The 26,943-nt window shown below is 41.6% G+C and overlaps 2 protein-coding genes across 3 annotated transcripts; both read left to right on the forward strand.

Annotated features, from left to right (window-relative positions):
- The first annotated feature begins 217 nt into the window (after positions 1-217).
- On the forward strand, positions 218-6,631 carry si:ch211-113d22.2 (uncharacterized). Of its 2 annotated transcripts, none has more exons than XM_054774991.1 (3): positions 218-379; positions 1,865-1,978; positions 3,385-6,631. In XM_054774991.1, the coding sequence occupies exons 1-3, from the start codon at positions 331-333 to the stop codon at positions 3,603-3,605; spliced, it is 384 nt and encodes a 127-aa protein (XP_054630966.1). In that variant the 5' UTR covers positions 218-330; the 3' UTR covers positions 3,606-6,631. The 2 variants fall into 2 exon arrangements, with proteins under 2 accessions (XP_054630966.1, XP_054630965.1); XM_054774990.1 differs by having other exon boundaries at positions 229-379; positions 1,838-1,978.
- Positions 6,632-8,939: 2,308 nt separating this feature from the next.
- Positions 8,940-25,766, forward strand: plekha2 (pleckstrin homology domain containing A2). The gene is made up of 12 exons (XM_054774583.1): positions 8,940-9,375; positions 14,203-14,363; positions 14,495-14,551; positions 17,745-17,793; positions 17,913-18,010; positions 21,145-21,276; positions 21,390-21,470; positions 21,542-21,610; positions 21,694-21,764; positions 22,525-22,588; positions 23,897-23,974; positions 24,442-25,766. Exons 2-12 carry the CDS (start codon positions 14,223-14,225, stop codon positions 24,877-24,879), a joined length of 1,278 nt encoding a protein of 425 aa, XP_054630558.1. The 5' UTR covers positions 8,940-9,375; positions 14,203-14,222; the 3' UTR covers positions 24,880-25,766.
- Positions 25,767-26,943: the final 1,177 nt, after the last annotated feature.

Genomic DNA, 26,943 nt, shown 5'->3' on the forward strand with positions numbered 1-26,943 from the left:
GGATGATGCATTGTTTATCCCACGCGTTCGTGCACGCATCCCATCTGACTGAGGCGATATGAGCACAACAATCACCTTGAGGTCTCAGGAACTTTATCCAGCTGAAAAACACTCGTGTTGGTTGAAAAAGAGCGGTCTAAACACACAAAGTGTGTGCTACGACTTGTTTTGTTAAGTCCATTAGTGAAGGCTGCTGGCTGTGCAGCATAAATGGAGATTATAGAGATTAGACTTTAATGCCATGAGACACCTTCCAGTGTCCAGTGTTTCCACCTGTCGGTCGCAGCTTCGTCTAATCTCATCCACTCGCTCTTTGGATCGCCTGCTGCCATGAAGGCGCCTCTTGTCCTGCTACTGGTCCTCTCTCTGGCTGCCCACAGTAAGTTTTGATCACAGTTGGGGAGTGGGCAAAGATTTTTAAGTTTTAGTTTTAAATGTCACTGGGAAACAACTCCGTGCTTCCTAAGGGGCTGGAGAAAACTGTGGTCATATTAAGTGGGACCGGATGGACACTTTCCAAAGAAATCAATGACAAATAACCGCAATTTACTGGTGATTTTGAGTAATTGTTGCTAATACAAACATTACATAGTATCTCACACATTTCAGCAACCATTATGTACTACAGAAGTGGATACTAGCTCAGCTTGTATTAAAGCCAGTGCATAAAGGTCTTTAGTGCCAAATAGTGTGGATGTGTGACTATTTAGTGTGAGTACCATTGTTATCTAGCACTGACTTAATCCTCTTGGGCATGTAAATCACCGGAGCTGCACAGGTTGTTACTGGAATCCTCTTCCACTCCTTTGTGATGACATCACAGAGCTGGTGGATGGGGGACTTCGCCCCCCCTACACCTTCCACCTGAGGATGCCCTACAGGTGCTCAGCTGGGTTCTGTTCCGGAGACATATTTGGTCACTTGATCACCTTGAGCTTCCTCAGCAAGGCATCTGGGAGGTGTGTCTGGGCTCGTTAGCATGATGGAAAATTCCCATGTGGCTCAGTTTCCCAAGGGACTTCGGAATGTCACAGTACATGTTAGAATTCATGTTTCCATCAATGACCTGCAGCTGACCAGTGCTGCCAGCTCTCATGCAGTCCCAGATCGTAATGCTACCAGCACCATGCTGGACTGTAAGCAAGACACAATTATCTTGCTACTCATTTGTGTTGCCACCTATTTAGACATTAATGGCTGTGTGTTGCGTCATTTTCAGTGGATAGTAAACCTATACCACTGTAGAAGCTGTACACTGGCTACTCTAAAGTATATCCAAGCTTCATTTTTATAGTATTGTCACTTGATGAGATGACTGTAATTGAAATGGTTGCTGAAATGTGAGGGGTGTGCTCACTTTTGTGGGTTACTTCACTTAACATTATGCTTTTTCATCAACAGAAATGCTTGCATTTTTATTGCAAAATCTGACATGTCTTCATTTTTGGTTTCACCCTTGATATATTGGTTGAGTTATGAACAGATTTTTTAAAAACATACCGTATATACCCAGCAACTCAAATTGTAGTACAAAGCCGTTAGAGGTTTTGTAACTCGGAATTTTGCAACCCAATTCAGCAAGGCGTGTGTGTGTGTGGATGTGTGTGTGTGTGTGTGCAGTTAGACCAACATAAATTCACCAGCCACTTTGTCAGGTACACCTGCACAATCCAAATGAGGTCTAATACTAGAGCTGTATCAAGGAGGTAAGACCATCAGTTCATCTCAGTATGATTCCAGTGCACCAACAACCGCTTGTACTGAATCCCATTAGCTTGTGCAGATGTACCTAATAAAGTGTCTGGTGATGTAGTGTACATGCTTAGTTTCAAATCAGCTGTTCGTTCCTGTTCTGTCTGCAAAGGCTCTGCCCTCAAATGCCACACGTGCGCAGCATCCAGCGAGGAGGACTGCAACAAACAAGGCTCGGCCTCCTGCCCACAGTACGCTGACGCCTGCGCCACCATCAGTGGACCACGTCAGTAAATGCACACACATTACGGTACACGTGTGCACATTTAGGCTCACTAGAGGTCAGCGTAACACTGGCATTGCTACATTCCTAGTCGTTTCTGAGTTACTTGTATGTAAATATAGAAAGGTCAAAAGTCAATATCTAGAAATCTAGTGTGGATTTCTAAAGCATGTCTTCTTGGAGGATCTTTCACCATGACCGCTGTAAAGGGTCCCTGACGTGATTCATCAACTTTGCTTAAATATGTTATATATTGTTTGTAATTACGTTCTCCTTTGTTTGATTTTTGAAAGCGAACGGTAAATTTGCAAAAATGACATTTATAGTTCATGGAGCCAGCCATGATGAACTAGCTTGCAGCTCAGCGTCATTTCTGGTAGTGACATCATCGAGGGTAATATCGCTCAGGTAAACAAACATGGCAGGGTACAACACTGAGGATGTTTACAGTGATTGTAGCGAATATTTGAGCGATAGTTTTCGAGGAAAAAAGAAGAAAGAAACATTTGGAGATGAAACAGAGAACTTGCAGTACATGGACTTAAGCCGTAAGACATGGAGATTGATCGCCTTCAAAACACAGAATGATAATTGTAAATTACTCTGGAGTTGCTTTTCCTTCAGTTATTGTTTTAAATCGGTGGAGGGGTTTTTATAGCCTGTTTTAATGGCAATACATGTGGCCTCACCTCGACAATGAATGTTTGCATTCACCATCGCCGCCCACAGTGAACATAACGCTGTCAAAAGATGTTTATATAACATGTATAATGCTTTGCAGTGTTGTCGCTATCATGGAATAGTGTTGAGAAGACATTATGTGAAGAAGACATGACTTACTCTCTTGTGCCAACTTTGACAGTGTGTACCGGCGGAATAACATCCTTTTTCAAAATGTGTTTATACTGTACTTTCAAGCCAAAGACTTCTTTGGCTAAAAGTGTTCCTTCAAAGAAGCCATCAGTGAAATGATCACTGCAAAGAACAGAACTCGAGGTGGGCGTCCATCTGTCTCTCGTTCTCCGCACTTGAGTTGTCCATTGTTGTCTTAAACCGTCATCTTTTGGAAAACAAAACAAACTTAGAGTATCACTCGGGTACTTTAGACATCCAGCAGCAACACACCATTTTGGGATGACTACTATTTTGACGAAAAATATACCAAACCAAGTCGACGATCAACCTCGAGAAGCGTTTGTTTACTCTGCTTTAGCTGAGAGGTGTTACCCAGTTGGCGTCACTTCCGGAAATGAAGCTGAGCTCCGAGCTATAACTATAAATTTAATTTTTTGCAAATTTACCATTTGCTTTCAAAAATCGAACAATGTACAGCACAATTACAAACAATATCTAACATATTTAAGCAAAGTTGATGAATCATCTCAGGGACCGTTTAACCTCTCTTTCAGACACTGTACTCAAGTCGTGCACCTACAAGGCTTTCTGCGACAAAGCTCAGGGCAGCAACTCTGGAGCTAAGATGGAGTGTTGCTATGGCGACAACTGTAACGGCCCACACAGGAGCCACAGTCATGGTGATCAGCACCACAGCAGCACAGCAGCCCTGACCAGCAGCCCTGCCCTGCTACTCGGGACCCTGCTACTGCGTTTACCCTTCTGTCATGTGTAGACACACCTTCTTGTTGAAAATATATCCTCCCAAACTTCTCTTTTGGATCCCATTTATTCTCTTTTTATCCCTACTGTGCCCCACTGAGATTTTTACAACCGCGTTCCAATATAGACTTACCTGTAGATCTGTTATTGTAGACCTCACCTGTAGTTACCTGTAGGCCTGAGGGGATGCATAGTTTATACACAAACTGTGTCATTTCAACATCCCAAGTTACTTTAGTTCATTACCTCCATGCACCAAGGAAGTTGCTTTCATCTTGTTTGTGCTTCTTGCAACTTCCTTTCAGCATTGTTTAACATATAAACCTGGATTTTTAATCAGACAATTTTTAATCATTGAAATGAAATGTTAAAATTTGGACAAATGTGTGCATTATTTATGGCATATTTTAATAAAATAACCTTCGCATTTTTATCAAACTCATTTTAATCTTCAAAGGGAAACAGAAATTATGATTGTTTAAAAAATGGTGGCGATCTCGCCACTTATGAAGTATGTAAAAAATAAAATATGCAAACAGAAATAATTACATAATTAATATAAATATATATTATATATATTGTTAGTATTTTTAATTCAATGTGCAAAATTAACGTGTTCAGACCCTGTCAGATTTCTCTGATTGTTTCGATTTTCTTTACATTTTATTCCCTTTTACAGCCTTTTAGTTGCTAAGTTTATAGATTGTAGTCGTTCACTCATTGATTTGGTTGTTGACAAATGTTTTGTTTTGTAGAAGTGTGTTCACATTAAGGAAAAAGGCAACGGTAAAAAAGATGCTGTAAAAATATGAACTTGAATGAATTCATGTGTTTTTCTTTAATATTGCTATCATGCTAACTGTATTTACTAAGGATGTCCTGATCCACATTTTTTGGCTTCCGATTCGATCCGATTCTTTTTATAGTCTTGCCGATCGGATCCAATCCAGTACTGAATCTTTTTTTTTAAATAATAAGCCGTAGTTACAAACATGAATTTGTGGAATTGAATATGGTTATGAAAATAGCTCTTTGAAGCAACCAAAGTATTGCTGAATTTACTTTTTTGTTACACAGCATGACCAACAATATTGTTTGGCTTTTGTAACAAACCTCTGTGAGTCGGGTTCCGATCCAATAAAAGATATACATCCAATAAGCGCAGTAGTAATTTATTGACGGTCCGTAGTGTAAACAACCAGTGGTTAGAGCAGCACTTCCACTATTATTTTCCTTGATTACCAGTGTAGTTCATGCAAGACGCACTTTTATTGACAGCTCCTCGTTGTGTGCTGCAGTGAAATGCGTCCAAGTGGAAACGGCTGAACTAATGTTCTGCACCACAGAGCCGCGTTTGACAAAATTGTCCCCCAGCCTTGGGGGTGGCCACTGAGGTGGCCAGAGAGTGACCAAGGGTGGCCACAGCCACCCCTGGTCACCCCGTAGCGCCGCCACTGGGCCAAGGTGAAACCATTACTCACGTAGGAGTGGCAATAAGTTCATACCTGAAATATCTACATAGCGAATGGTGTGGCCGGAGAGTGACCAAGGGTGGCCACGGCCACCATTGGCCACGACCATTGACATAGCAGTCCAGGCACAGTAAGGGGAACTACCGCTGTAGCTACGGAGCTGAATGTCTAACGTCCAACATGAAACTAACTTCACCACGGTACACCCCGGACATGTCTGCATGGTGGTGTTGCATTTTCTTCTTTGGGAGTGGAAGGAGTCAAGTGGCAATGAGCTTTGAGGTCCATTACCGCACCCACCATGTTCTAGTGTGGCCGAGAGTTATGAACATGATACGCAACCGCGTCGGCCCGATCTCATGGCGGAAGCCAATATTATCCGATCTACAAAATACAGCGGGGCAGCCGATCCTGAAGATTGGATTGGGACATCCCTAGTATTTACAGCTTTAATTGTTTATGTTTATTTCATGTCAGCTTCACTGAAGAAAAGATGCAAGGACATCTTTTTTTTCTCTACATACCTCACAGCATGATGCACTAGATTGTGTGGTTAATGTGGCATTTACGACCTTGCGCTCGACCCTGAAAGGCAAGAGGAAGGAAAAGTCTAATGAAGACAGTGCAACTCTGTGACATGAGCTTGAACTGACAGGATAAGAACGCTACCTCACTGATTTCTTATCCTGTCACGTGGCCCCTAAGCGGGTGATGATGTGCTACCATTTCTTCTTAACAGGAGGTCACAGCTCTTCACCAACCAGATGATAAACAGATTGTAGATCGATAGATAAAGGGAACAAATTCAGTGCATTAATATATTTAACTGCTTAATAGGGGTGTAACGATTCATCTACTACATCGATGTATCGATTTATTTTCCTATGATCCAACTACATCGATCTGTGTTTGGCAAGTTGCCATTCCGGACGACATATATCGACCTAACATCTTTTAAAGGTACCGGTAATCACTCGATTGCATTGATACTAGGAAACAAAGCATTGGATTTCAGCAGGGCAGGCTTTATATGGACTAGCACTTTTAATGATAAAGATGTTGAACGTTACTCGATTCAGTCTGCCTGTCTGTGACGTCATCTCCACATGCCAGCAGACAACAAAACGTAGCATGGTGGATGGCAGAGGACAAGCCGGCGAGCGGGAAATAATTAAGCCACCATTGCGGTCCAGTGTGTGTAAACACTATGGCTTTTTCAAAGAGGGAGATGTTCTAAATAAGTCACTCGCTTTTTTTAGGACATGTAAAAGTCAAATAAAATACCACGACAAAACGAACCACCTCCTAAGGCGCCATGGGATTTCACACAACGCTGACCAGCAGGTAAAACTACTGTTAGTTCAACGTGAAGAGATGTTGGTTGCACTTTATTTTGATATTAATATTGTATTGTTTTTACTGTATGTTGAAAAACAAAAGCTGAGGTAGGTGCTTTTATTGAAAATGTATTGAATATTGAAAATGAGAGCAGAAAAGGTTAACCTTCTGTTAATTCAACCTGAAGTGTTGTTTGCCCTTTATTCAAATAAAATGTGAATGCATTTGACATTAATTGTTGTTTACTTGTTTGTTTATATTCACAATGAATTTATACATGATTCCCTTACAAAAAACAACAGGAATCTAGGAAACTTCACCTGCACTGTGTCCAGTATCCAGGTATTTATTTCACAGTCATATTGGTTGAATTTTTGGCTAAAAAGTTCTGAATCGATTAAAAGTTACTGAACCGTTTCAGATCCTATCATTCTAAATGAACCAATATCGTCTTTGGAATCGTATCGGCAACCACGAATCATGATACAAATCGATTGTTATTAAAATGAATTGTTACACCCCTACTACTTGTGTCACTTGGAGCACTTCCTGCTTCCCAGCATGCTTTGCTGGACTGCTTTGTAAATAGTTGTAAATATTAACTGTTTAATGTTATATAAGTTGTTGTTTGTTATTCCATGTAGTATGTGTAGTTGGCTCTGAATGTCTCTTCGCCACTGCAAGATCGCTACATTGGTGTCAGAAGTGGGATTACTCTCCTGGAGACTGCGATGCTTGCAAACAGTAGAAGGTGCTCGTTCCAGGTGGGGCAAGTACCTGAAAACCAGCAGGAGCAGGGGTGGCTTGAAAAAGCGACAAACAACCCCCACCATTGGGAGTGCCGTGTGGAGACAATCCGCAGCATCAGAAACCTTGAGGGGGTGACAAGCAACCCACACCACCCATGGAATGGGTGGCCATTGATGCCTTGTCCTTGGCATCACAGGAAAGGGAGGACAGGCAAACAGTCAAACAGCACCTGAGGCTGCCAGGAGACCACGGAAACGGACTTGACGATGCCAGCAACACCCACGCCCCTCGCAAGACTGTCATTGACACTGAGGTTGCTGAGGACAGCAAACCTGCTAAGTGCGGGATATGTAGCGTCGCTGGAAGCACACCCTGCTCCCCAGCATACTTTGCTGTACTGCTTTGTTAATAGTTTACTCTTTTGTAAGGTGTTGTTTGTCATTTCATTTTGTATTTGTAGTTGCCCTATGTGTGTCTGCTTATCTGTTGGTGTTAAGTTTGCTGCATAGTGCTTATCGCTTTGATTTTTGTCTGACATCATTGCCGTGGTTAGTGTTCTTTGTAGTCAACCCCTTTTCATTCCTTTTGTGTGCCAAGCTCTCAACTATTGCCTGCGCAAATAAAGAGCAACTTCCTATCCAGCAGCTGAAGCGCCTCCGAGCATGTCTTCGCCGATGCGAGATTGCCACAATATCTTGACTTACACTGGATTGCTGTGTGGATTGCTGAGTGTTCAAAGGTCCCCGCTGTTGAGAGAAGAGGCGCTCAAACGATTTTGAAGTGGTTTTCATGGCGTCATGCCCTCATGGCAGTGACACTGCCTCTGACACAACCCTAACTAGATGAGACCGCCCCGTCTATACGCCCACCATTTCAAGGAGGACTGCTTTGTCCTAAAAAAAAAAGCAGGCTTCACTACACATCTTAATATAAGGCCTGGAGCTCTGCTAAATATCCATCATTCAGCTACAGATGTGCAAACTGTAAGTTTGATCATCATCCTCTCCGTGCTTTATCCAGAATTAAGCCTTTATTGTGAAAGCAGCTGACATAGATGTAATGCCATGTCCTTACTGCTGTGGATTAGGGGTGGGTGATGGGCCTACTGCACATTTTTTTGGTATACTGTACCGTAGAGCCGATACCAAGTCAATTCGGGGCTAGTATCACCGATACTGATATCGATACTTCTGAAATATTTCATCATTGAATGATATGGTGATTTTGCCTTTAATTTGTTGATCATGATTATAATATAAATAAAACACATGACAAATATTTAAATACTTATTTTTTAAACCAATTGTGAACAATTTAACAATATATAAACACAGTAATGAATGCAATGCAATATAAAAAATATCTAAAATCAATTCCCTTTTATCACATACTGTACAATTGTCTGAGCAAAATAAAGTCAACAATTAAAAGCAGAAACTACTATTGGCTCTCATTCAAGTCCTTTGGCTTTCCGCCAAAGACCTGCGGCGTCCAAGAACTTCCCTACGGTGAGTTTTTGTTTGTAATGATAACAATATATACATATAACATTATCAACAATATGAACAACACAAATACACATATATTTGTGAAAATAAACATAGAAGACTAATGTTTTTAGGAGAAATGATATTCATCTATTAAATGTGAAGCGTTTTGGAACATTTCTACAACTAATTGCTCTATTATTATTATTGTTATGTTAAATATTTCGTGATGAGGATGGTGGTGTCACGCTCACCTTCTATTGTGTGCTCGCGCGTGCGCGCGCGTGACCTACTTGTGCTGCGTCAACAACGGATAACAAAGTGTGCAGGCATTCTCCGCAATGAAGAAGTCACAACAATTTGCCCAAAAACAGACAGTTGTTGCACGGATAATCGAAATGAAGAGTTGTGCTTAAAGAAGGTTTTAGTCTGGTGTCTTTTAGTTCCTCATATGAGCTTATAGGCACCGTGCAAAGAAGGAGGAGGAGGATCACATCCGGGGTTGGTTTTATCCAAATAACGAAACCCGGAAAGAAGCAGCAGCAGCAGAAGAGTGTTCTGTAATCCGAGCACACAAACAAAAAGGCAGGACGGGGAGGGGGTTCTGCTGCACGCCGGACCTCGACAAAGTAGTTTTCAAACAAGTTCGGTTCCGTCATGTTGGCCTGGTGTGTTCAGGAGGAGTCGTAGCGGTGTGGGGCGCTGCTTGTGGCGCAGACACAAACTCTGAAGGCGGGTGAGTCCTGACTGGAACTTTTAAATTGCTACTCTGTCTTTCTGTATGTACAGTATATGTATATGTAAATGTGTGTGCGCGTGTGTGTTTGACGCGGGTCGACACAAGCATGTCAGGTGCTGCTGACTAAAGTCTGCGTGATGGCCTAGAAATTCATCATCATCATTATCATCATCACGTTGTGCATGCCAAGATGCGCCAACTTGTACTTCCTGTTAAAGCATGAAACTTTTAACATGAGTTTACTTCTCTGCACAGCGTGTCACATTTTTGACTGGGGAGAGAGAAGTGTGTACGGTACATCCTGTCATTTTTCAATTTGCAGTGTTGACAAACGTGTTGGCACTCATCGCCTAGGCTCCATTCACACTGTTTAAGTACTCTGGTCAGAACCAACAATGTCTAAAAAAGACACCTGTGCCCACTTTGGTGCGGTTGTTTTTGCATTCACCCTGGTAAGAACACATGCATAAAGTAGGGACTTGATTGGGCAGCTTATTTTGATATTCTGCTCCATTTACCATCTTAGATTTTCTTCTTTCAAAAGCTTCTGAAATATACTTTTAAAGAGTGCTGTTGTCACACACACAGATGGAGGGAGACGCCAACGGATTTTGACTGATAGTTGTCATTTCTGCCTGTTTTTTGCTGCCATTTCAACGCTGATCCGTGTCTCTGGTCCATGTAGTGTTCACACTTGAGCCCAAGTGAACTGAATCGCGCTAGAGTTCACTTGCAAGTAGACCGCTTGCTTGTTTTGTGCACACCAGGGTTCGGATGATTGCGTTCACGCTTGATCAAACATGACAGGTGTGAGCACACCCTTAACAGGTCAAATGTTGGTCAGTTGTATGGTTCCATCTTTGTGGGAACAGTTGGGGAGAGGTCCTTTTCTGTGCCAGCATGACGGTTCTGCAGTGTATAAAGGCATGCTTGGAGGAGTTTGGTGTGGGGAAAAACATGAGCTAAAGTCAAGCAAACGCCATCGGGAAGAACTACAACAGAGATGAGTATCCCAGTTTAGGAGCTGAAGATGTCATAACGCAACACTAAGTGTTCTAAAAATGCAAACATGAATGCATCTCTTCTATCCTTCGTGTCATATTTAAAAAGCCATTATATTAAACAATGTATTTTTTAAACTGTATTAATGATTTGGAGTGCATGAGAAAGTGGAAAAGAAATCATAGCTCTGTTTGACCACATGGTCCTTTATTAACAGGTATATCCTAGCACCAACAGCACCTAAAAGCGGTAAGGTTCATTGTTCATCACCAGCTGAGTACCGCAACCAACATTTCAAGGTGCATGCTGAGTTGGATGAAGATGCTGGATGCTGACCACCCATGATATTAGGGGTGGGAATCTCTGGTCACCTCACGATTTGATGTGATGATGTGATATGCTAAGTGGTTTCTCATGTTTGTCGTGTTCCCAAAATATTTGAAGCCTGTATGACAAAGCTTGCATGTCATCTGGCTCAACTACGTGAAAGCCAAAGTGGTCCCACACACTCTCTTTAAATCCAGTGGGTGCGGGTCGGAGAGTCTTACACTTAGGTGCACCACCATAAACTGTCCGGGTGGCACTTCCGCTTTCCGTCTTCCTGTTCCGTTTTGTTCTGTTAGCTTTGATTATTGACCTTTATGAATCAATTAATAATTGTCAGTGTCCGCATAGCGATGCATCTAAGAATCAATTATTTCCCCCACCCCTACATGATATGTCAAATGAAGCTGGTGCCATCTTATGGAGTTAGTCAAAACTACATCAGGAGGGTTCTTACTGCCACAGCTGTTAATGCCAATGTTTTTTGACCCGACGCTCTTTAGAGACCCCGTTGTTTATTTGACCGTGCACACGGTGACTATACGAGAATCAAAAGAGGTGTATTTATTAGTAATGCTAACCTGTAGCCACCTTATGCCAGAGTGGGAAGATGCGATGCCTCGGTTGACTGCGTAGACTGGGTCCTTTAAAGCTGCAGCAGCCCCTGAATGGACTCAGACTCATGTGAGGCAGCAGACCCTCGCTCAGGAGCAACATCACACCATCTGACCCCTGACCTCACCAATATTGAATGGACAGAAATTCCTATTGACAAAATCTTGTAGAAAATCTTCCCAGAAGAGTGGAAGCTCTTACTCCTGCCAACTCGATATTTTCCTTCATGTTAAGTTCCTGTGGGTATAACGGTCACGTGTCCCAGCACTTGCATGCATCTAATGTGTAACTGGCTAGAAATGATTTAAACAAATAGAGGGAAGAATTAATTTCAGGTGACAAATGCATGAATAAATTGCACATGAATCAAGTGGCATAGTGTGAGAGTTGCATTGAAGTCCATCTCTGCCTCCATTGCATCATCTTTGCATCATCTAGACCTTATTCTGATTAGTCCCAGACTTTCATTAGGTCAGATGTACTTCCTGCCAGTCAGTATCCTCGCTACAACTGAGCAGACACCATAAATAAAACAGATGAATAAAACTGAAATGATCACTATTTAGATGAAATCTACTATACGCGTGTGACCCACAATGCCACAACTTATCCCCACACCTCCCCTAATGATTAAAGCAGATGTTTATGATAGATGATAGATAAACCTTTGAGTGTATGTGTGCCAGGCTGGTTGAACTTGTGTGTGTGTGTATGTGACCACTGCAGTGCTATTTTCCTTTCTGGGCAGTGTTTCTGTGCTTATTTGAGCGCATTCGGAAAGGAGTAGAAGAAGTATTTTCATCATTTACCAACAATTTATGCGAATGTTCCACCAGTGCATTGACATGCGTCACAGTATTGTAAAGGCAATGTTGATACAAACATGAAAAGGGGGAAAAAAAAAAGTTTACAAATGTAAATTCACTTTTTTCTGTTGCTTCTTTTTGTCGTTTATTTTTTTATGTCGCAAACCAGACTGCCTGTGACTGCTTTTAGAAGAGGGAGGGGCCCACAGTAGCACACACTGCTTGTTGAAAAGAGCGATACATGCTTTTATGTCAAAGTCTCCGAAAATCTCATATTAGAGCAGAAAAAGTCGCTTTTTTGCTGGAGTATTTAGGGGGGGTCTGACTACTTGCTAAATATAGCAACAAAGATGCTAAGTTGGCAACTCTGACCCCTCCTGCTACATCTTCTTATTCTTACCAAGGGTGATGAGGTGTGTTACACAGTTACGATGCATAACGCCTGCAACAACAAGCTAGTGTGATAGGAAAATGTAGAATTTAGTTCGTGCGTTATCTTATAAGATATACAGCCGACTCTCGCCTGGTTGACTAATATGCATGTTTACGCAAATTTTACCTGTATTTTATTTTATTTTTTTGGCCTAAATTAAATATTTTCAAACATTACAATGACAAAATGAACTAAAATACAATTATAAGACACTTTGATATGTAGTATTCTACACTGGTCACTAGGTGTCAGTATTATATAGTATAGTATTATTACATAATAATGTTACATTAGCCACCACAAGAAGTCCCTGAAGTAAAAAAAGAAACACCAAGGAAGTCTCCCAATGCTTACATGTGTGAGTCTATATTATGTTTTATTTTCGAATATTATGTCTACTATATTGGGTGATACAAGTGTAAAGGTGACTATGGGGTGTTATTTCATGTTTAGAGGGCTATAATAATGTTAAAAACATATTTAGAAAGTTTTAAAAGGTTTTCTATGCTCTAAATATGAAAATATTCCATTTATAAATAAGGAATCCTACTTATTCCACTAATCACGATTGGGTGTGGAACCAATGAACCACGATAAACCACGATTAATCGTGATAACCTGACCTGAAGTATCTAAGGAAGTACCTTCTTTCTATTTAACTCCTTCCCCAGACTTGATGGAAGTTGGCTTTTTTCGTAATGTAATTCATGTAATTCTATCCGCAGACCGCTACGCACTCTGTATGCAATCTGATTCCATTGCAAAGGTGATAGACTGCTCAAGTTCTATGTTTTTATTTCAGGCTTTCTCTTTCTTAGTCAAGATTTTTTTTTAATTTCAATAACACTACATTTGCAGACAGTCCCATTATAATGTGTTGATGAGTGAGGGCGAACAGGTGGCGCCATATTTATTTGTGGCGGTTGATATGAATGTATGGGAAACACTAGTTTGTCAGTGTTAAAGTTACCATTAAGGCTGACATTTGCTGAAGGAACATTGGACTTCATCCAGTAAGTTAAGGATTACAACACTGGTGAAGAATCATGTCATGCTACCCGTCTGACACTCATAAAAACTGTGGGTGTGTGTGTGGGTGTGTGTGTGTGCGTGCGTGTTTGTGCGTGTGCATTTGCGAGAAATTGGCTGGACAACATTGTGTGCTTAACACCACTAAGCATCTTTAGCGTACTGGAATCTGAGGGCTGAATGAGTGGTACATTTTTGTCAGTCATGAGCTTGGTGATTCACTTGCATGGCAGGCAATGCATGGTCTTAATGAATACATTTTACCATCTCGAACTCCCCCCACCATCGCCACCACCACCACCCTGGTGTCTGGCCAGTGGAAATGTGAGCAGATCTTCAGCACAGTCTGTAATTTTTGACTGTGGTGGAGTGCCGCAGCAAAGTCTCGGGCTTCAGACTTTGCTGCCGCTCAGCCTCAATCACGTCACATGAAAAACTGCTGAGTGTGAGATGCTCTCTCTTGCTTCCTGTGTATGCGTGCGTGCATGTGTGTGTGTGTGTAAGTGTGGGAGGCAGGTTTTCACCCTTGCCTCTCTTTTGTTATATGCGCAGCTACCTCAGGTCATCTCTTTACATGCACTTAAATGTGTGTGTATGTGTGTGTGTGTGTCCCAGTGATATGTGATAGCAGCAGCATGCCGTACGTGGACCGTCTGAACCGTGTTTGTGGCTTCTTGGATATTGAAGAGAAGGAGAACAGCTGCCGTTTCCAGAGGCGCTACTTCATCCTGGATACAGTGGGGAATGCTTTGCTGTGGTACATGGACAACCCTCAGGTGCTTTGTGCATCACTCAATGACACAACACACTTGTACAAACAGCAAGAGGATGTGGGCCTGGGTAAACTTGGACTCTGATCTAATGGTGTGTGTCTGTGTGTGTGTTTGTGTGTGTGTTTTTCATGCAGAACCTGCCCAGTGGAGCAAGCTTTGTTGGCAGCCTGAGACTAACCTACATCTCCAAGGTAAAGCCCTATTAGCTTTCGCTTGGTTCTACTGTGGGAATTTCAGATGTACTCCATGTTCACTTCATTGCATACACATGCACAGTTGAAAAAGATCCAAAACAAGAGATTTTACAAAGATTCTGCTTTTACAAGGATAATAGTGCAGACCGTCGCTTCGGTGGAAAGAATGAGATTTGCATATCAACACAAATTATTCCTGGCAAAGAACAGTTTAATAAGAATACAGTCGTCCCTCGCTACGTCACGGTTCGAACATCGCGCCCTCGCTTTATCGTGGTCTTTCAAAAATTAATTAATAATAGCTGTTTTGTAGTTGAATATGGTCTAATATTAGGGAAAAAAATGCATATTTAAGCAAATTGTACGTATTTTCAAGCATACAAATGGCTGAATGAACAAAAATACGAACATAAGGCATTAAAAAGACATGATATGAAGTCTAATACATAGGGGAGATTTAAACGTGACAAGATTTCTCATTTGCAGAAAAGCTGTATCACGACAACAGTAGCCAGAAGCTAGTCAGACTGTGAACTATGGCATCGCTACTGTGAATGATAATAGAGCAGTATGGAAGTGGCATAGAAAATGAATGGAAGAATGAATGGAAGTGGCAGTGTGCAAGGCATTATTGGAAGCGCACGTTAAGTACTTTAGGCACACTTTGCAATCCAACCTATCTCGGTGTTCCCAGCGTCGGCGAGTGATGTGTGGCTGTTTTTTTCCATTGGAGTTGAACAGCTGCTTGCTACTTAGGCCTGTCACGATAATCAGTAAATCAATTAACCGCACGATAATTAAAAACAAAGTCTATAATTTTGCCAGCCTCGATGCAGTGACATGTGCATGTGTGTTTGTTTTCCTCCTTTCTCACTCTACCAAACAGGCTGGATGGCAAGAGGGTTTACTCTGTGCATCCGTCTCAACACCTGAGCACGTTGGTTCTAGAGCGGAATGAACAGAGTGAGGGAACCCTCCCGCCGGTCACAGTCTCTTTGTCCCAGTGGGTGGAGGCGGGGCCGCTAGCTAGTGCACACACAGAGTGGTGCAAGTGAGGAGTAAAGCGGCGTTTACGCTTGCACACATTTTGCCTTTGTCCCGCAATTTGTCTGAGAAATGCGTGTAATTTATTTATGTATTCATGGCATGCCTGAAAAGTCGGAAGACTAGTTTGCGTTCTGTTTTGCGCATAAATTCCGCACAAATGGTGCGCGTAGTGACCACACTCCCGCACAACTTCTTTAGACCCTGTCAAGTAGTGTCTACGTCTAGTGCACAACAATAGTACATTATTCTCGTAAAATTACGGTTTAACTTGAACTTTTTTTTACTTTATTCTTGTGTAATTACTACCATTTTTGCTGTTCTTTTTGTTTTGTAGTTTCTTGTTAAATTATATTTTTACAATGTGGCGTGGGCCAACCACAAAAACCCCTGGTATTTACTGTACCTGACTCCTCTTACCTAAAGTCAGCCGGGATAGGCTCCAGCTTCCCCGTAACCCAGAACAGGTTGCGTGTATAGAATTGCACATTGAACTGCATGAGAACAATCCAGTATGTGTCCTGTTGGATACATAATGGTTGTCTACAACCACGCTTTTTCTTTATTTCAGTACGATGCAGTACAGCTGCGCATGGCCAAGACTAAACATGTCCTTATATACTCTTTGACAGTGTTTATTATCTTAATTAAGACAGATTTGGAAAAACAAACTGTAGATGTACCTAATGAAGTGGCCGGTGAGTGTACACAGAGAAGGCGTTTTGTGCAGTGTGCAGTCCTGAGACACACAGATAGAAGCAATCTGAGCTATCTGCAGCTGAAGCTGATGGTCACATGCGGAGTGAACTGCTGACGTTTTCCAGATGTGGACTTTAGCAAAGATAATCACAGCTGGCTTCAGTGTCGACAGCTCCCCTCTGGACAGTCTGACTCAATGAACCTCTTCTAACTCCGAAATTACTTATTTCACTTTTTAGTGTAAAGAATTGGAAAGAAATCTCAAATAATTTCACTGATTTTTTTATTTTTTATTTTCAGTCTTTCTAGTTGAACAACTGAAACGTACTTATTTTAATGAAATATGTAAGCAGTAATGTACTTGATAGAAGTATGCGTAATGTTCAATGCAGATGTACCTGTATAGTACGAGTCTTAAGTCTTCAGCGACCTCTAATTTGATATTTGAATTTCTGATTTGAATTGAATATATCATTTAAATATAGATTGTATATATTTGTTTTCTAGGCATATACTGTGTATATGTCCTGGTTTGGGGGTGGAGGGTGGGTGGTGGGGGTAGATCTTGCACAGGTTCACGGCCGAGACCAGGAATCTTGGGCTCAAAAAGGTTGGTGACCACTGCACTAGAGTATGTTGTGAAAATGCACATTTAGAGAAACAGTAACTACATTTAGTCAGAGCAAAATGTGTTTGCACTGATTTGGTGTACTGGTAATTTTGATATATTCATCTGCACTTTTGTCAGGGGTGCAGCAGCACAGTTTTATCGGAGTAAGGGGTGTAGAAATGTACATTTGTAATCCAGTAAAAAATAAAATAATGTTTAAAAATTTGTATTTAATAAATACAACAATAATAGTAACACGCTGTATGTAAACCGGCACTTCTCATGACACTTATAGTTAGTTACCTTACAGATAGTAAAAGAGAATACAGTGGAACCAGCTTCAGTCTACCACTTTCGCCGACATAAAAGCGGTCGTTTCTATGAAAAATCGGTCCATTTATGTCGACTTGTGTTGTAGTATAGTCAACTTTTTCAATATCGCTGCCGCAACATAACGACTGTCTTGTTACACAGCACAGTTACTTCCTATTCAGTGCAAAGTAAGTTTCAAAGTAAAAGTGTGGCACGGGGATGGTATCACAATGCAACCATTTAAAAACATTTTTTTAGTTTCTGAGCCACCGAAAGAAAGACTTTCACATGTATGAAATATTTATTGTCATTGTAGTTGAGGCATAGGATTAAATTAACAAAGCAGCTCTGTTCGATTAGAGTGTGAAATATCATAAATAAACAGAAGAATCGAAATAAATACATCTAATAAATAAAAATACAAATAAATATGCACAAAGGGAGTAAAACCATGTTTATTTTTTTTCCAATTTCTTTAACAAGTAACCAAAAAAAAAATGTACATTTACTGTGTTCTGCTGTCAGGTGAATGAAGCTACAGCAAAGCAGAAGCCAAAGACAGAGTTCTGCTTTGGTGAGTCGTAGGGGAAACACTGAGTCACACGCACACGCTCTCGCAAACTATTTATTTATAAAGCAATGATTGTGGGGATTCATGGAACCCCAAATTGATCTTTTCTTTCTTCCCCGCAGTCATCAATGCCGTATCCCGAAGGTACTTTCTCCAAGCCAACGATGTGACGGACATGAGGGACTGGGTTGCAGCTCTTAACCAGGCCAGCAAGATCACTGTGAGTGTTCATTATCAGAGCTTGAATGCACTGTTTTCCATGCTTTGCTTCAAATATTTAGGAATTTTTGTTCTCTGTCAAAGTCAAAATAAGAACGATTTTGAAGACTGACCCACGATGTTAAGATGCGGTCTCAAATGTGGCATACGTAGCAAGGATCAAAGGGGAAATTGCAAGATATAGACCAAATGGTAAAGTGATTCTTTCTGTGATGGAGGATTTTTATCGCAGTTTTCAACCAATCATCCTCACGGTGTGTTCACACTTGTTATTTATGACCCCTTTAAAATGGACTCTAGTCCATTTGCTCTGCTAGTACCATTCATTTGGTTAAGTGTGAATGCGGTCCAGGACCAAAAGGACCGGACCAAACGGGGACCGAGACCACCTGAGAGACGGGTCTCGGTTCGCCTGCCAGTAGATGCTCATCCTGAGTGGGGCAAGTGTGAACGCCGCACCAATCGACCAAAATACCGGATATGATATCACCAAATGCGACCGTAACCAGGCAATGCAGAGCAACACGCAACATCAAAAAATAAAAGATAAATGTCCGTACGCCCATAAACCAGGGATGGGCAAACTACGGCCCGGGGGCCCCATCTGGCCTGCCAAGCATTTGAATCCGACGTGCCAGTTGTTTCCAAAGTATTTAGTATAAACTTTTAACATACAAGCTGCCGACATGACTTGCAAGTAGCCAGAGTCAGCGTATGAACGCTTTTACAGGCCGAATCTGGTTCTTTTTATGAAGAATTTCATTGTGGGAAGTTGAGTGTCGTAGTTCTGTGCTTCAGCACGAGGTTGCTGTGTGTCTCCCTCTCTTCCCTCTCTTGTATCTGCACCGCCCATTGTCTTCTGCGTCCTGATTGGGTGACCATTGTCAAACAATCTCCTTCGTGCCGTTTCCTGTCATCGCTAGCAAAACTACCTAACCATGTGAGCTGCTAGCTAACCGCCAATAAACAGTAGAAGAAGAAGAAGAAGCTAACCAGCTGTAGGGCGCCATTGTGGAATAGATTGATCTTCGGTTCAAGGAGGAGGGCGAGGAGGAGGAAAATACAACGACAGGAGCAATATGTTTTAACAAGGATACAAAAACTCTAATCATTTCTTTTGTCCAACCTAGTAGGTTGGACAAAAGAGGTTAGAGGTCCTTGTAGACCACACCGCAAACTACGGTTAATTGAATAGAGGCGTTCGTTGGGGCCTTTACGCTACTCTATGCGGACCCCTAAGGTGCTTGAAAGACCTTCTTGTGATATATTTAGGTTCATAGGCAGGCGGAATTCTTCATAAAGGTTAAGTTGGACCCACATTTGTAAGTTGCACAAAATTCTGCCCTAAAAACCTTACAAATGCATCCAAAATTGCAAACCACATGCAGAGATACTCTTCATTCATACCTTTGTTGAAATGAATCGCTATGTGAGTTGCCTCTTTTTCAGCTCAAACCAGTTTGGCTATTTTTGTCACACCTCCACCATCAACAAGGCATTTGGAGAACTGCCACTCACATTTTTTTGTGCATTGCTCTGCCAATATTGTATGCGTCTGTCTAAAAACATTACACAACAACAAGCCTACACTGTAGGCTTCATAACAAAACATGTATTCATTCATTTCAGTCTAATAGAGTAACCTGTGGATGGATTCTTCTTTTCCTTGGGGGGACATTTTTTATGGTTACTTGTGATGGTTGATTCACTGTCACAATCCACCGACATCCAATAATTGTACTGTGTTGTTGCACTGTCCTGAAAAGGCTTTGCTCCATGCTTGCTTTTTCTTTCTTTTAGGAAATAATAAAAATATAAATAATGCATTCCAGAGTCTGTCTTCATAAAGGCTTTAATAGCAGCTCAGGCTTTTTAATAGTAAAAAGTTTCATTTAAAAACAACATTTTGTGTTCAGTTGTGTTGTCATTGACTAATGTTTAAATTTGGTTGATGATCTAAAACGTTTAAGTGTGATAAACATGCAAAAAAATAAGAAATCAGGAAGGGGGCAAACACTTTTTCACACCACTGCTTATACACTGTAACTCTTCACTTGTCCAGTGTTATAGATGGCATATGTCACATGCAGCAATGTAACATTAAGGTGCAGTACAACAGGACACTAGCATAGCTATGTGTGCTAAAGCGCTAACATGACAGTCACATTTTAACAGCAACATCATGCTTGGTTTAGCCTATTCACTGAAGAAAAACAAAATTATCAAACGTGTAGCTCCCACGCCTGTAGCTGACTGACTGACAGTTCCCCAGTGTTTACTTTCAGATGTGTAGCAAAGCCTGCTTTTTTTAGTTTTACAAAGCTGTTCTCTGTAAAGTGGTGGGCTTATACACAGCGACGCCTCTTCTAACTCTGAGCAGGTCAGAGGCGGGATCATAGCCATGAGGAAGAAGAGTTTTACTTCAAGACATCAGAAAATCCGTCGCCCGAAGTCAGCTGGGATAGGCTCCAGCATGCCCCCGCGACCCTAATGAGGATGAAGCGGTATAGAAAATGGATGGATGGACGTCAGAAAATCCTGGAATTTTTTCAAGTTGCTGAAACGACACTTTTCCGCCCCGGCAGGTGGGCCAACCCCCCTAAACATTCATCGGGTGTCCCGGCAGGACCCAAAGATGGCAAAAAACCCAACTTCTCCGAGGGGTCGATTTTCACCCATTTCGACAGTGTCGCGAAATCGCCTTTTTTCAAGTTGCTGAAACGACACTTTTCCGCCCCGGGAGGTGGGCCAACCTCCCCAAACATTCATTGGGTGTCCCGGCAGGACCCAAAGATGGCAAAAAACCCAACTTCTCCGAGGGGTCGATTTTCACTCGTTTCGACACTGTCGCAAAATCGCATTTTGTCAAGTTGCTGAAACGACACTTTTCCGCCCCGGGAGGTGGGCCAAACCCCCCAAACATTCATCGGGGGTCCCGGCAGGACCCAAAGATGGCAAAAAACCCAACTTTTCCGACTTCAAAAGCGGCTCTTCTCTCATAAGTGGAGCAACCGAGAGAGATGATTTTTCTCATGTTTGGTGCATAAACAGGCTCTGGGCGCATATTACTGTTATGATATCATCCAAAAGTCGATTTTGCACAAAAGGTGACATTTTAATGTTGTTTGCTGATAGGTTCCTAAGTCTGGTCCTGCACCTCCAAGGTCCCATGTGTCTGCAATTGTCAGTGACATTCAGGGAGGAAAGAAGCAGCACGCATACAAGACGGAGATCATAGGGGGAGTGGTAGTGCACACTCCTATTCAGGTATGGTGCCCCCAAAATAAAAGTTGTGTTGGTGAATATGGAGTTCAGCAAATGTATGCAGACATGTTTTGATGACCGTGGATGTTGGAGTGAAGATGGTCATGGTGTTTCAGAATGAAGCAGAAGAAACTGAGAAGAAGGGCGTCAGGCCTGGTGTTCTGAGGTCCAGTTATTGTGTCAAGCAAGGCAATGTTGTGAGTAGAGAGCTACTTTGAACCTCTGCGTCGATGGAGTGTGAGCATGAGGAAACTGTCATATTTTCCAGAGAAAAAGCTGGAAGAGACGCTTTTTTACCCTGGATAACAACGCCGTCAGTTACTACAAGTCTGAGATGGTGCGGAGAAGGCCTGCTGTCTCTCGCTGATCTTCGTCTGTGCTCTTCTTCATCGGCTTATGTCTGCTTTGTTTGCGTGTCAGGACAAGGAGCCTCTGCGAGCCATTCCCCTGAGGGACATTCAGAAGGTCCATGAATGTCTTGTCAAGTCGGGGTGAGTCAGTGTGACGGCCGAGTCCAATTCTTACTTTGTCACAATCTTGCTCATGCACTTGCAGTTGATTATAAACACATGCAGTGTGTGCTCATCCAGATAATGATCTGTGTCATCTGAATGTTTGCGGTATGAACACACCATGAGCAATAAAACAGCTTTTTGTGACCACAGTGAAGCGCTGTGTACTTCCGGTAACTGTTAACCTAAACAATAAAAAGCAACAGGAATGGGAATAGGCCTCCCTTTACAGTGCTTTACTTTTCATCAGCCATCCATGGTAAATGCATGTCACTCATTGACATGAGTTAAAGCTCAACCTATTGTGCACATTCTGGCAAGATTGAATTTGCACATTTTTGTTTAATTGATTCCCGATTAGTTTATCAACAAACAGTTGAATGCTGTATCTAAGCTCAATCAGAATGTAATAGAAGCCTAAAGAAGCCAAACCAATGAATGTGCATGCTCAAGAAAACTGCTCTATGTTATGACATTGTGTCTTCAAATGATCATTCATTGACCATCAATGTGTTGCAAAGCACTTCACACAAATCAGTAACATTAGCACAAATGCGCTAAAGCTATTGCAACCCACGAGTTGAGAGACAACAATATAAAAAGTGTAGATTGGATGTGCACTCTGCATTTGATGAACAACTACACTTGCAAATGCATCCGGGGATGATTAACTGCTGCAGAAAAATATCTTTTTACCCTTTCGGTTTTGTAATATGATGCTACAATCTGTGTCCATCAGTGATCTGCTGCTGAGAGACAACCTGTTTGAGATTATCACTGGATCCCGAACCTTCTATGTTCAGGTAAAACTCTGAATAAGTGATTCAACTGTCATGTTTATACAATCAGACGTTGAGGACTGAAGGAGAACATTATTGTGTGTTGTTGTGAGGCAGCAGGTGTGTTGAGTTTTAAGATGTTTTTCTTGAAATGCTCCACTGCCGATGTGTAGCACAAGCTCTGTTTTTAGAATCCTGCAAGCTTTGTTTTTGTGGTGGCTGCAAGCATCTGTTACCATAACAGCAAAAACATCCTGTTGCTTCCTTCCCATGGGAGGACAGCTGAGAGAAATGGCAAGCATATTATAAGAAAAAGGGAGGCATGAGAGATGATTAGAATTGTGTTTATTTAAACCAAGAAAAAGTGTCTTAAAAATATTAAGGCACAATTGTGTAGCAGATGTATTGTGAGTCATGTAAATGTCATTTAAGAAAACAAATGAATACACAGACATAGTATAAGCAAGGGGTTTGAGCTTTTCTCAATGTTATAAAGTACTCCCTTGTTTATCACAGTTAATTAGTTCCAAACTTGACCGTGATAAGTGAATGTCCTTATTTATACATGGAATAATTATTGTCGTTAGAGCATATAAAACCTGGTTACGACCTTCTAAATACATTTTTTTAACATTATTAGAGCTCTCTAGACATCAACTAACACCCCTATAGGCACCTTTTACACTCCTATTACCCAATATAGTAGACATAATAAAATTAAATAAGCCATTTAAGACACAAGTAAAACTCATGCTCGTGTGTGTTGCTATAAATGTGTTCCCTAGGCGAGCTGAGTGGCAGGCGGACAGGCAATGAGGGGGTTCAGAATTGCGTTTTAGCCTCGAGTGGGTTACTGCAGCAACAGCAGCCCGTGTTTTTATTAGGGATCATTGTACCTGTTGTAATATCATTCTAACCTGCAAGAAAAGGCTGATTAAGTCTGGCGTTGTGTGTGTCTACAAACATTACAGTAACATTACCAACACCTAGTGACCAGCGTAGAATACTACATATCATTCACGTCTTTGAATGGGTCTTCTGAATGCCTTATACTGTATACAGAATGTATTTCAGTTCATTTGGGCACATTTATGCTGAAAATGTTTCATTTAGGCAAAAAATGTGTAAAAGTGGCTTCACTATGCATATTTTTGGATTAATAATAGGCCGTATTCAATATATATTTTTGAAAAACCATGATATAGTAAAGCCGCGATATTTGAACCGTGAAGTGGTGAGGGACGACTGTTTTGTGTTATTCAAGTTCGGTATTAATGATCCCATAATTGTTATTTGTAAAGTGTGCTATAACATGGCATCGTCCCTTCTTAGACAGACTCTCCAGAGGACATGCATGGCTGGATCAGGGATATCGAGATGAAGATTCAGGATTTCAGAGGCCCCCCGAAGGTAACAACACCAATTTAATGACCACATTGACCTGAATATAAGACAGTAGGTTTCCCTAGGAAGCAGTCTGGAAAAAGACAGATTGTCTTATAAGAGATTCATTATGTTTTTGCTTTTTTGTTAAAAATATTTTCGCTAGAAAGGGTCCTAAAAAAGAGGGCTTGTCTTATATTCAGGGCTATCTTATACTCCATCTATACTCAAGGATCCACAAGAAATTCTGAATGTAATTCACAAATTCACATGAGGATTAAACTCACCCATTAATTTCACAATCAAGGCCAACTACTGCTTCATTCTCGTCAGAGTGCATGCTGATGATTGCAAGAAGTGCTGCTTGACACAATTTGGTCAAACAAATGCAATTCCAGACTTTTGTTCAACCCTGGCAGTGGTCTTATAGCTCTCCTTGACTTTCGTAAAAACTGAAAGCTCCTGATGTGCTCTTTTTCTGTTTTTCGTCCCAGGGGTTTTCATTTAAAAGAGGTTCATCTCTCTATCGAAGTCACAAGGCTTCTGCATGTCAAGTTCAACAAGGCGATGAGCGCCGCCCAACTCTCGCCAAGTCATGCTCCGTGGCGCCGGGCTGGCAGCCGTGGACTCCTGTCCTCCCGTCCGGGCCTGCCATCATTGATGCGGAAGACGCTGACAGCATTTTCAGTGGCGTGCCTACCTTGGCTTCACTCTCCTCTTCCCCCAACTCGTCCTCCACCTCCTCTTCCTCCAATTCCCTCTCCACTCTAGCCTCTTGCCCCACTGCGCCCTCCGGTGGACTGGGTATTCTCGCCGCATCCGGGGATGTGGCGTGCGGGCGTCGCAGGCATCGCTCACAGCCTCTGTCTCACACAGCGTGCACTTTCCCCTTTAACTTGGATGATGACAGCATCCGTACCACTGATGTCTAGGTTCTGTGGTTCTGTGTAGTTCTTGTTACGTACGTACTTCATAGTGAATGTGACTGGTAGTATTCCTTGTATTTGAGGTGCCATGACCTGCCATAAGGGCCCCCCCTGCTGGTCATGAAGCTGTGTTACAGATAACATGAGGATAAACAGTGTTGGATTCTCAGAGGAATGTTAAAACATAGGATGAAGCCTTTTGTTGTTGATGATGATGCAATTTCCTCTGAAAACTTGAAAAATGGTGTTAATTGTTCTTATAGGGCCTTAGAACGTGGCCACAATCACACAGGTTCTCTGCAAAAAACAACATGCTACAAATACTCAGGCATGTGTTTTTCATTGTTCATAAGCTTTTCTTTTAGTATTATTTCCAGAGAGACACATCACACGAAGGTCTGGCAGCAACCTTTTATTAACATTGAACAAGCATTTCCTGACCGCAAGTGAAAGTAGCAAACTCACACTTGAGAAACAAGCTCACACCACCCTGAAGATTGAACCATCAGCAGCTTGAATTTTAGCACTCTTTGTTTTATAAGGATTTTATACATGGCGCAGGAGACAGTGACACCATATTACATAGTACAGCAACTTTTATGGTACTTGATGAAGAATATACTGCTGATTAGCAGGTTGAAAAGTGTCTAAATGTGATCTTTTTCCCCCTCCCTGCAGCCTTATGAGGGTCTATATTGCTGCCACTTCGTGTAATTTATTCGCAGTTTTGCACTTATTTTATTTTTCTACCTTTGCATATGCTTCACCACTTTCACAACATCCTGTAAGGTGCCTCAAATAGTTTGTGTTGTAACAATGGTGCCTTCAACTCATGCTTGAATGCTTTGTTCACTTCTTAATTTGCCTTCTTTTATATTAAACCTGTTTTTGTATTTGTGTTGTCTTGGTTATTGATAAGAATGCTCTACATATCATACAACATTAGAGATACAGCAAGACCTAATAGAGAGGTAGTCTGTCATAAATGTAAGTATTGTGCAGTACATAGGTTTATCCTCTAGGTGTCACGTTTGTCTCTGTCTCAAGTCTATTTAACTACAGAAACTAGGGGTTGGGCGATACTGCAACCTTTGGTATCGATCTAATACCAAGCAAAAAGAGTGTAAAAGAGTCAATATTGCCGATATCGAGACTTTTTACATGGCATTTTCCAAAATACTTGAAGGATTTTGTGATTTTGTTGGTCGTGATTATAACCACAATATAACAGAAGATTTTCGGCAAAACAATCAAACCTTATTGGTGAACAATATATAAATACAACAATACAGAGACAAGGTGACAATATCAACAAAAAAACATAAATGTCATTAATTGCAACACAACGAAGAAACGAATATTTGCGAAAACAAAAAAGAGAACCAAAAATATAGTTCTAGCACGTTAGTCTCGGATCCCACCTTTAATATCGATACGATTGATATTTGGCTTTACCCGACCACCACTAACAGGAACCCTTGTCATCAAACAAGTGACAAAGGTTGAAGGTACAGAAGTGGGAGGGGCGCAAACACTTCTGCATCAGGCGACTTTCGCCAGTCCAAATGTGGCTATTTTTGAATTGATTGACTTTTGCATTTATAGACAGGACACTTGCAACCAAAGTGTGGAACAGCAATAGCATACCTATCAACAACAAGTTTAACTTTAACAGACGACTATAGAAGTGGTACAAACATAGCTAGTGTAACCGAGCGGGTAAGGATTCCCACTAATAGTGTGGGAGTGCAGAGTGAGCTGGAGCTGCAAGAGGAGCGTTTGCCCGCTCGTCGCTCGACTCGCTTCTATCAAATCACCTCAACATATGACAGCAATACTTCCGGCCTTCAAATTAACCGCACATCCTGTGGTGGTACAAAATAAGGGCGTCACAAAAAATAGCTTACACTAGTTTCCCCATTGAGTTGTTGTGAGGACGACTCATGTAGCTTTTAAGTTTTAGGTTTTGACTCAACATTCAAGTAAAATCTGTGCTTAAGGACGCAGAAAAATGAATGAGAGTCAACCAAAGGGTTATACAACATATCGCTGTACCTTCCATAGAATCAA

This window comes from Dunckerocampus dactyliophorus, chromosome 4 (genome assembly GCF_027744805.1).
Source record: "Dunckerocampus dactyliophorus isolate RoL2022-P2 chromosome 4, RoL_Ddac_1.1, whole genome shotgun sequence".
NCBI classification, from domain to species: Eukaryota; Metazoa; Chordata; class Actinopteri; order Syngnathiformes; family Syngnathidae; genus Dunckerocampus; species Dunckerocampus dactyliophorus.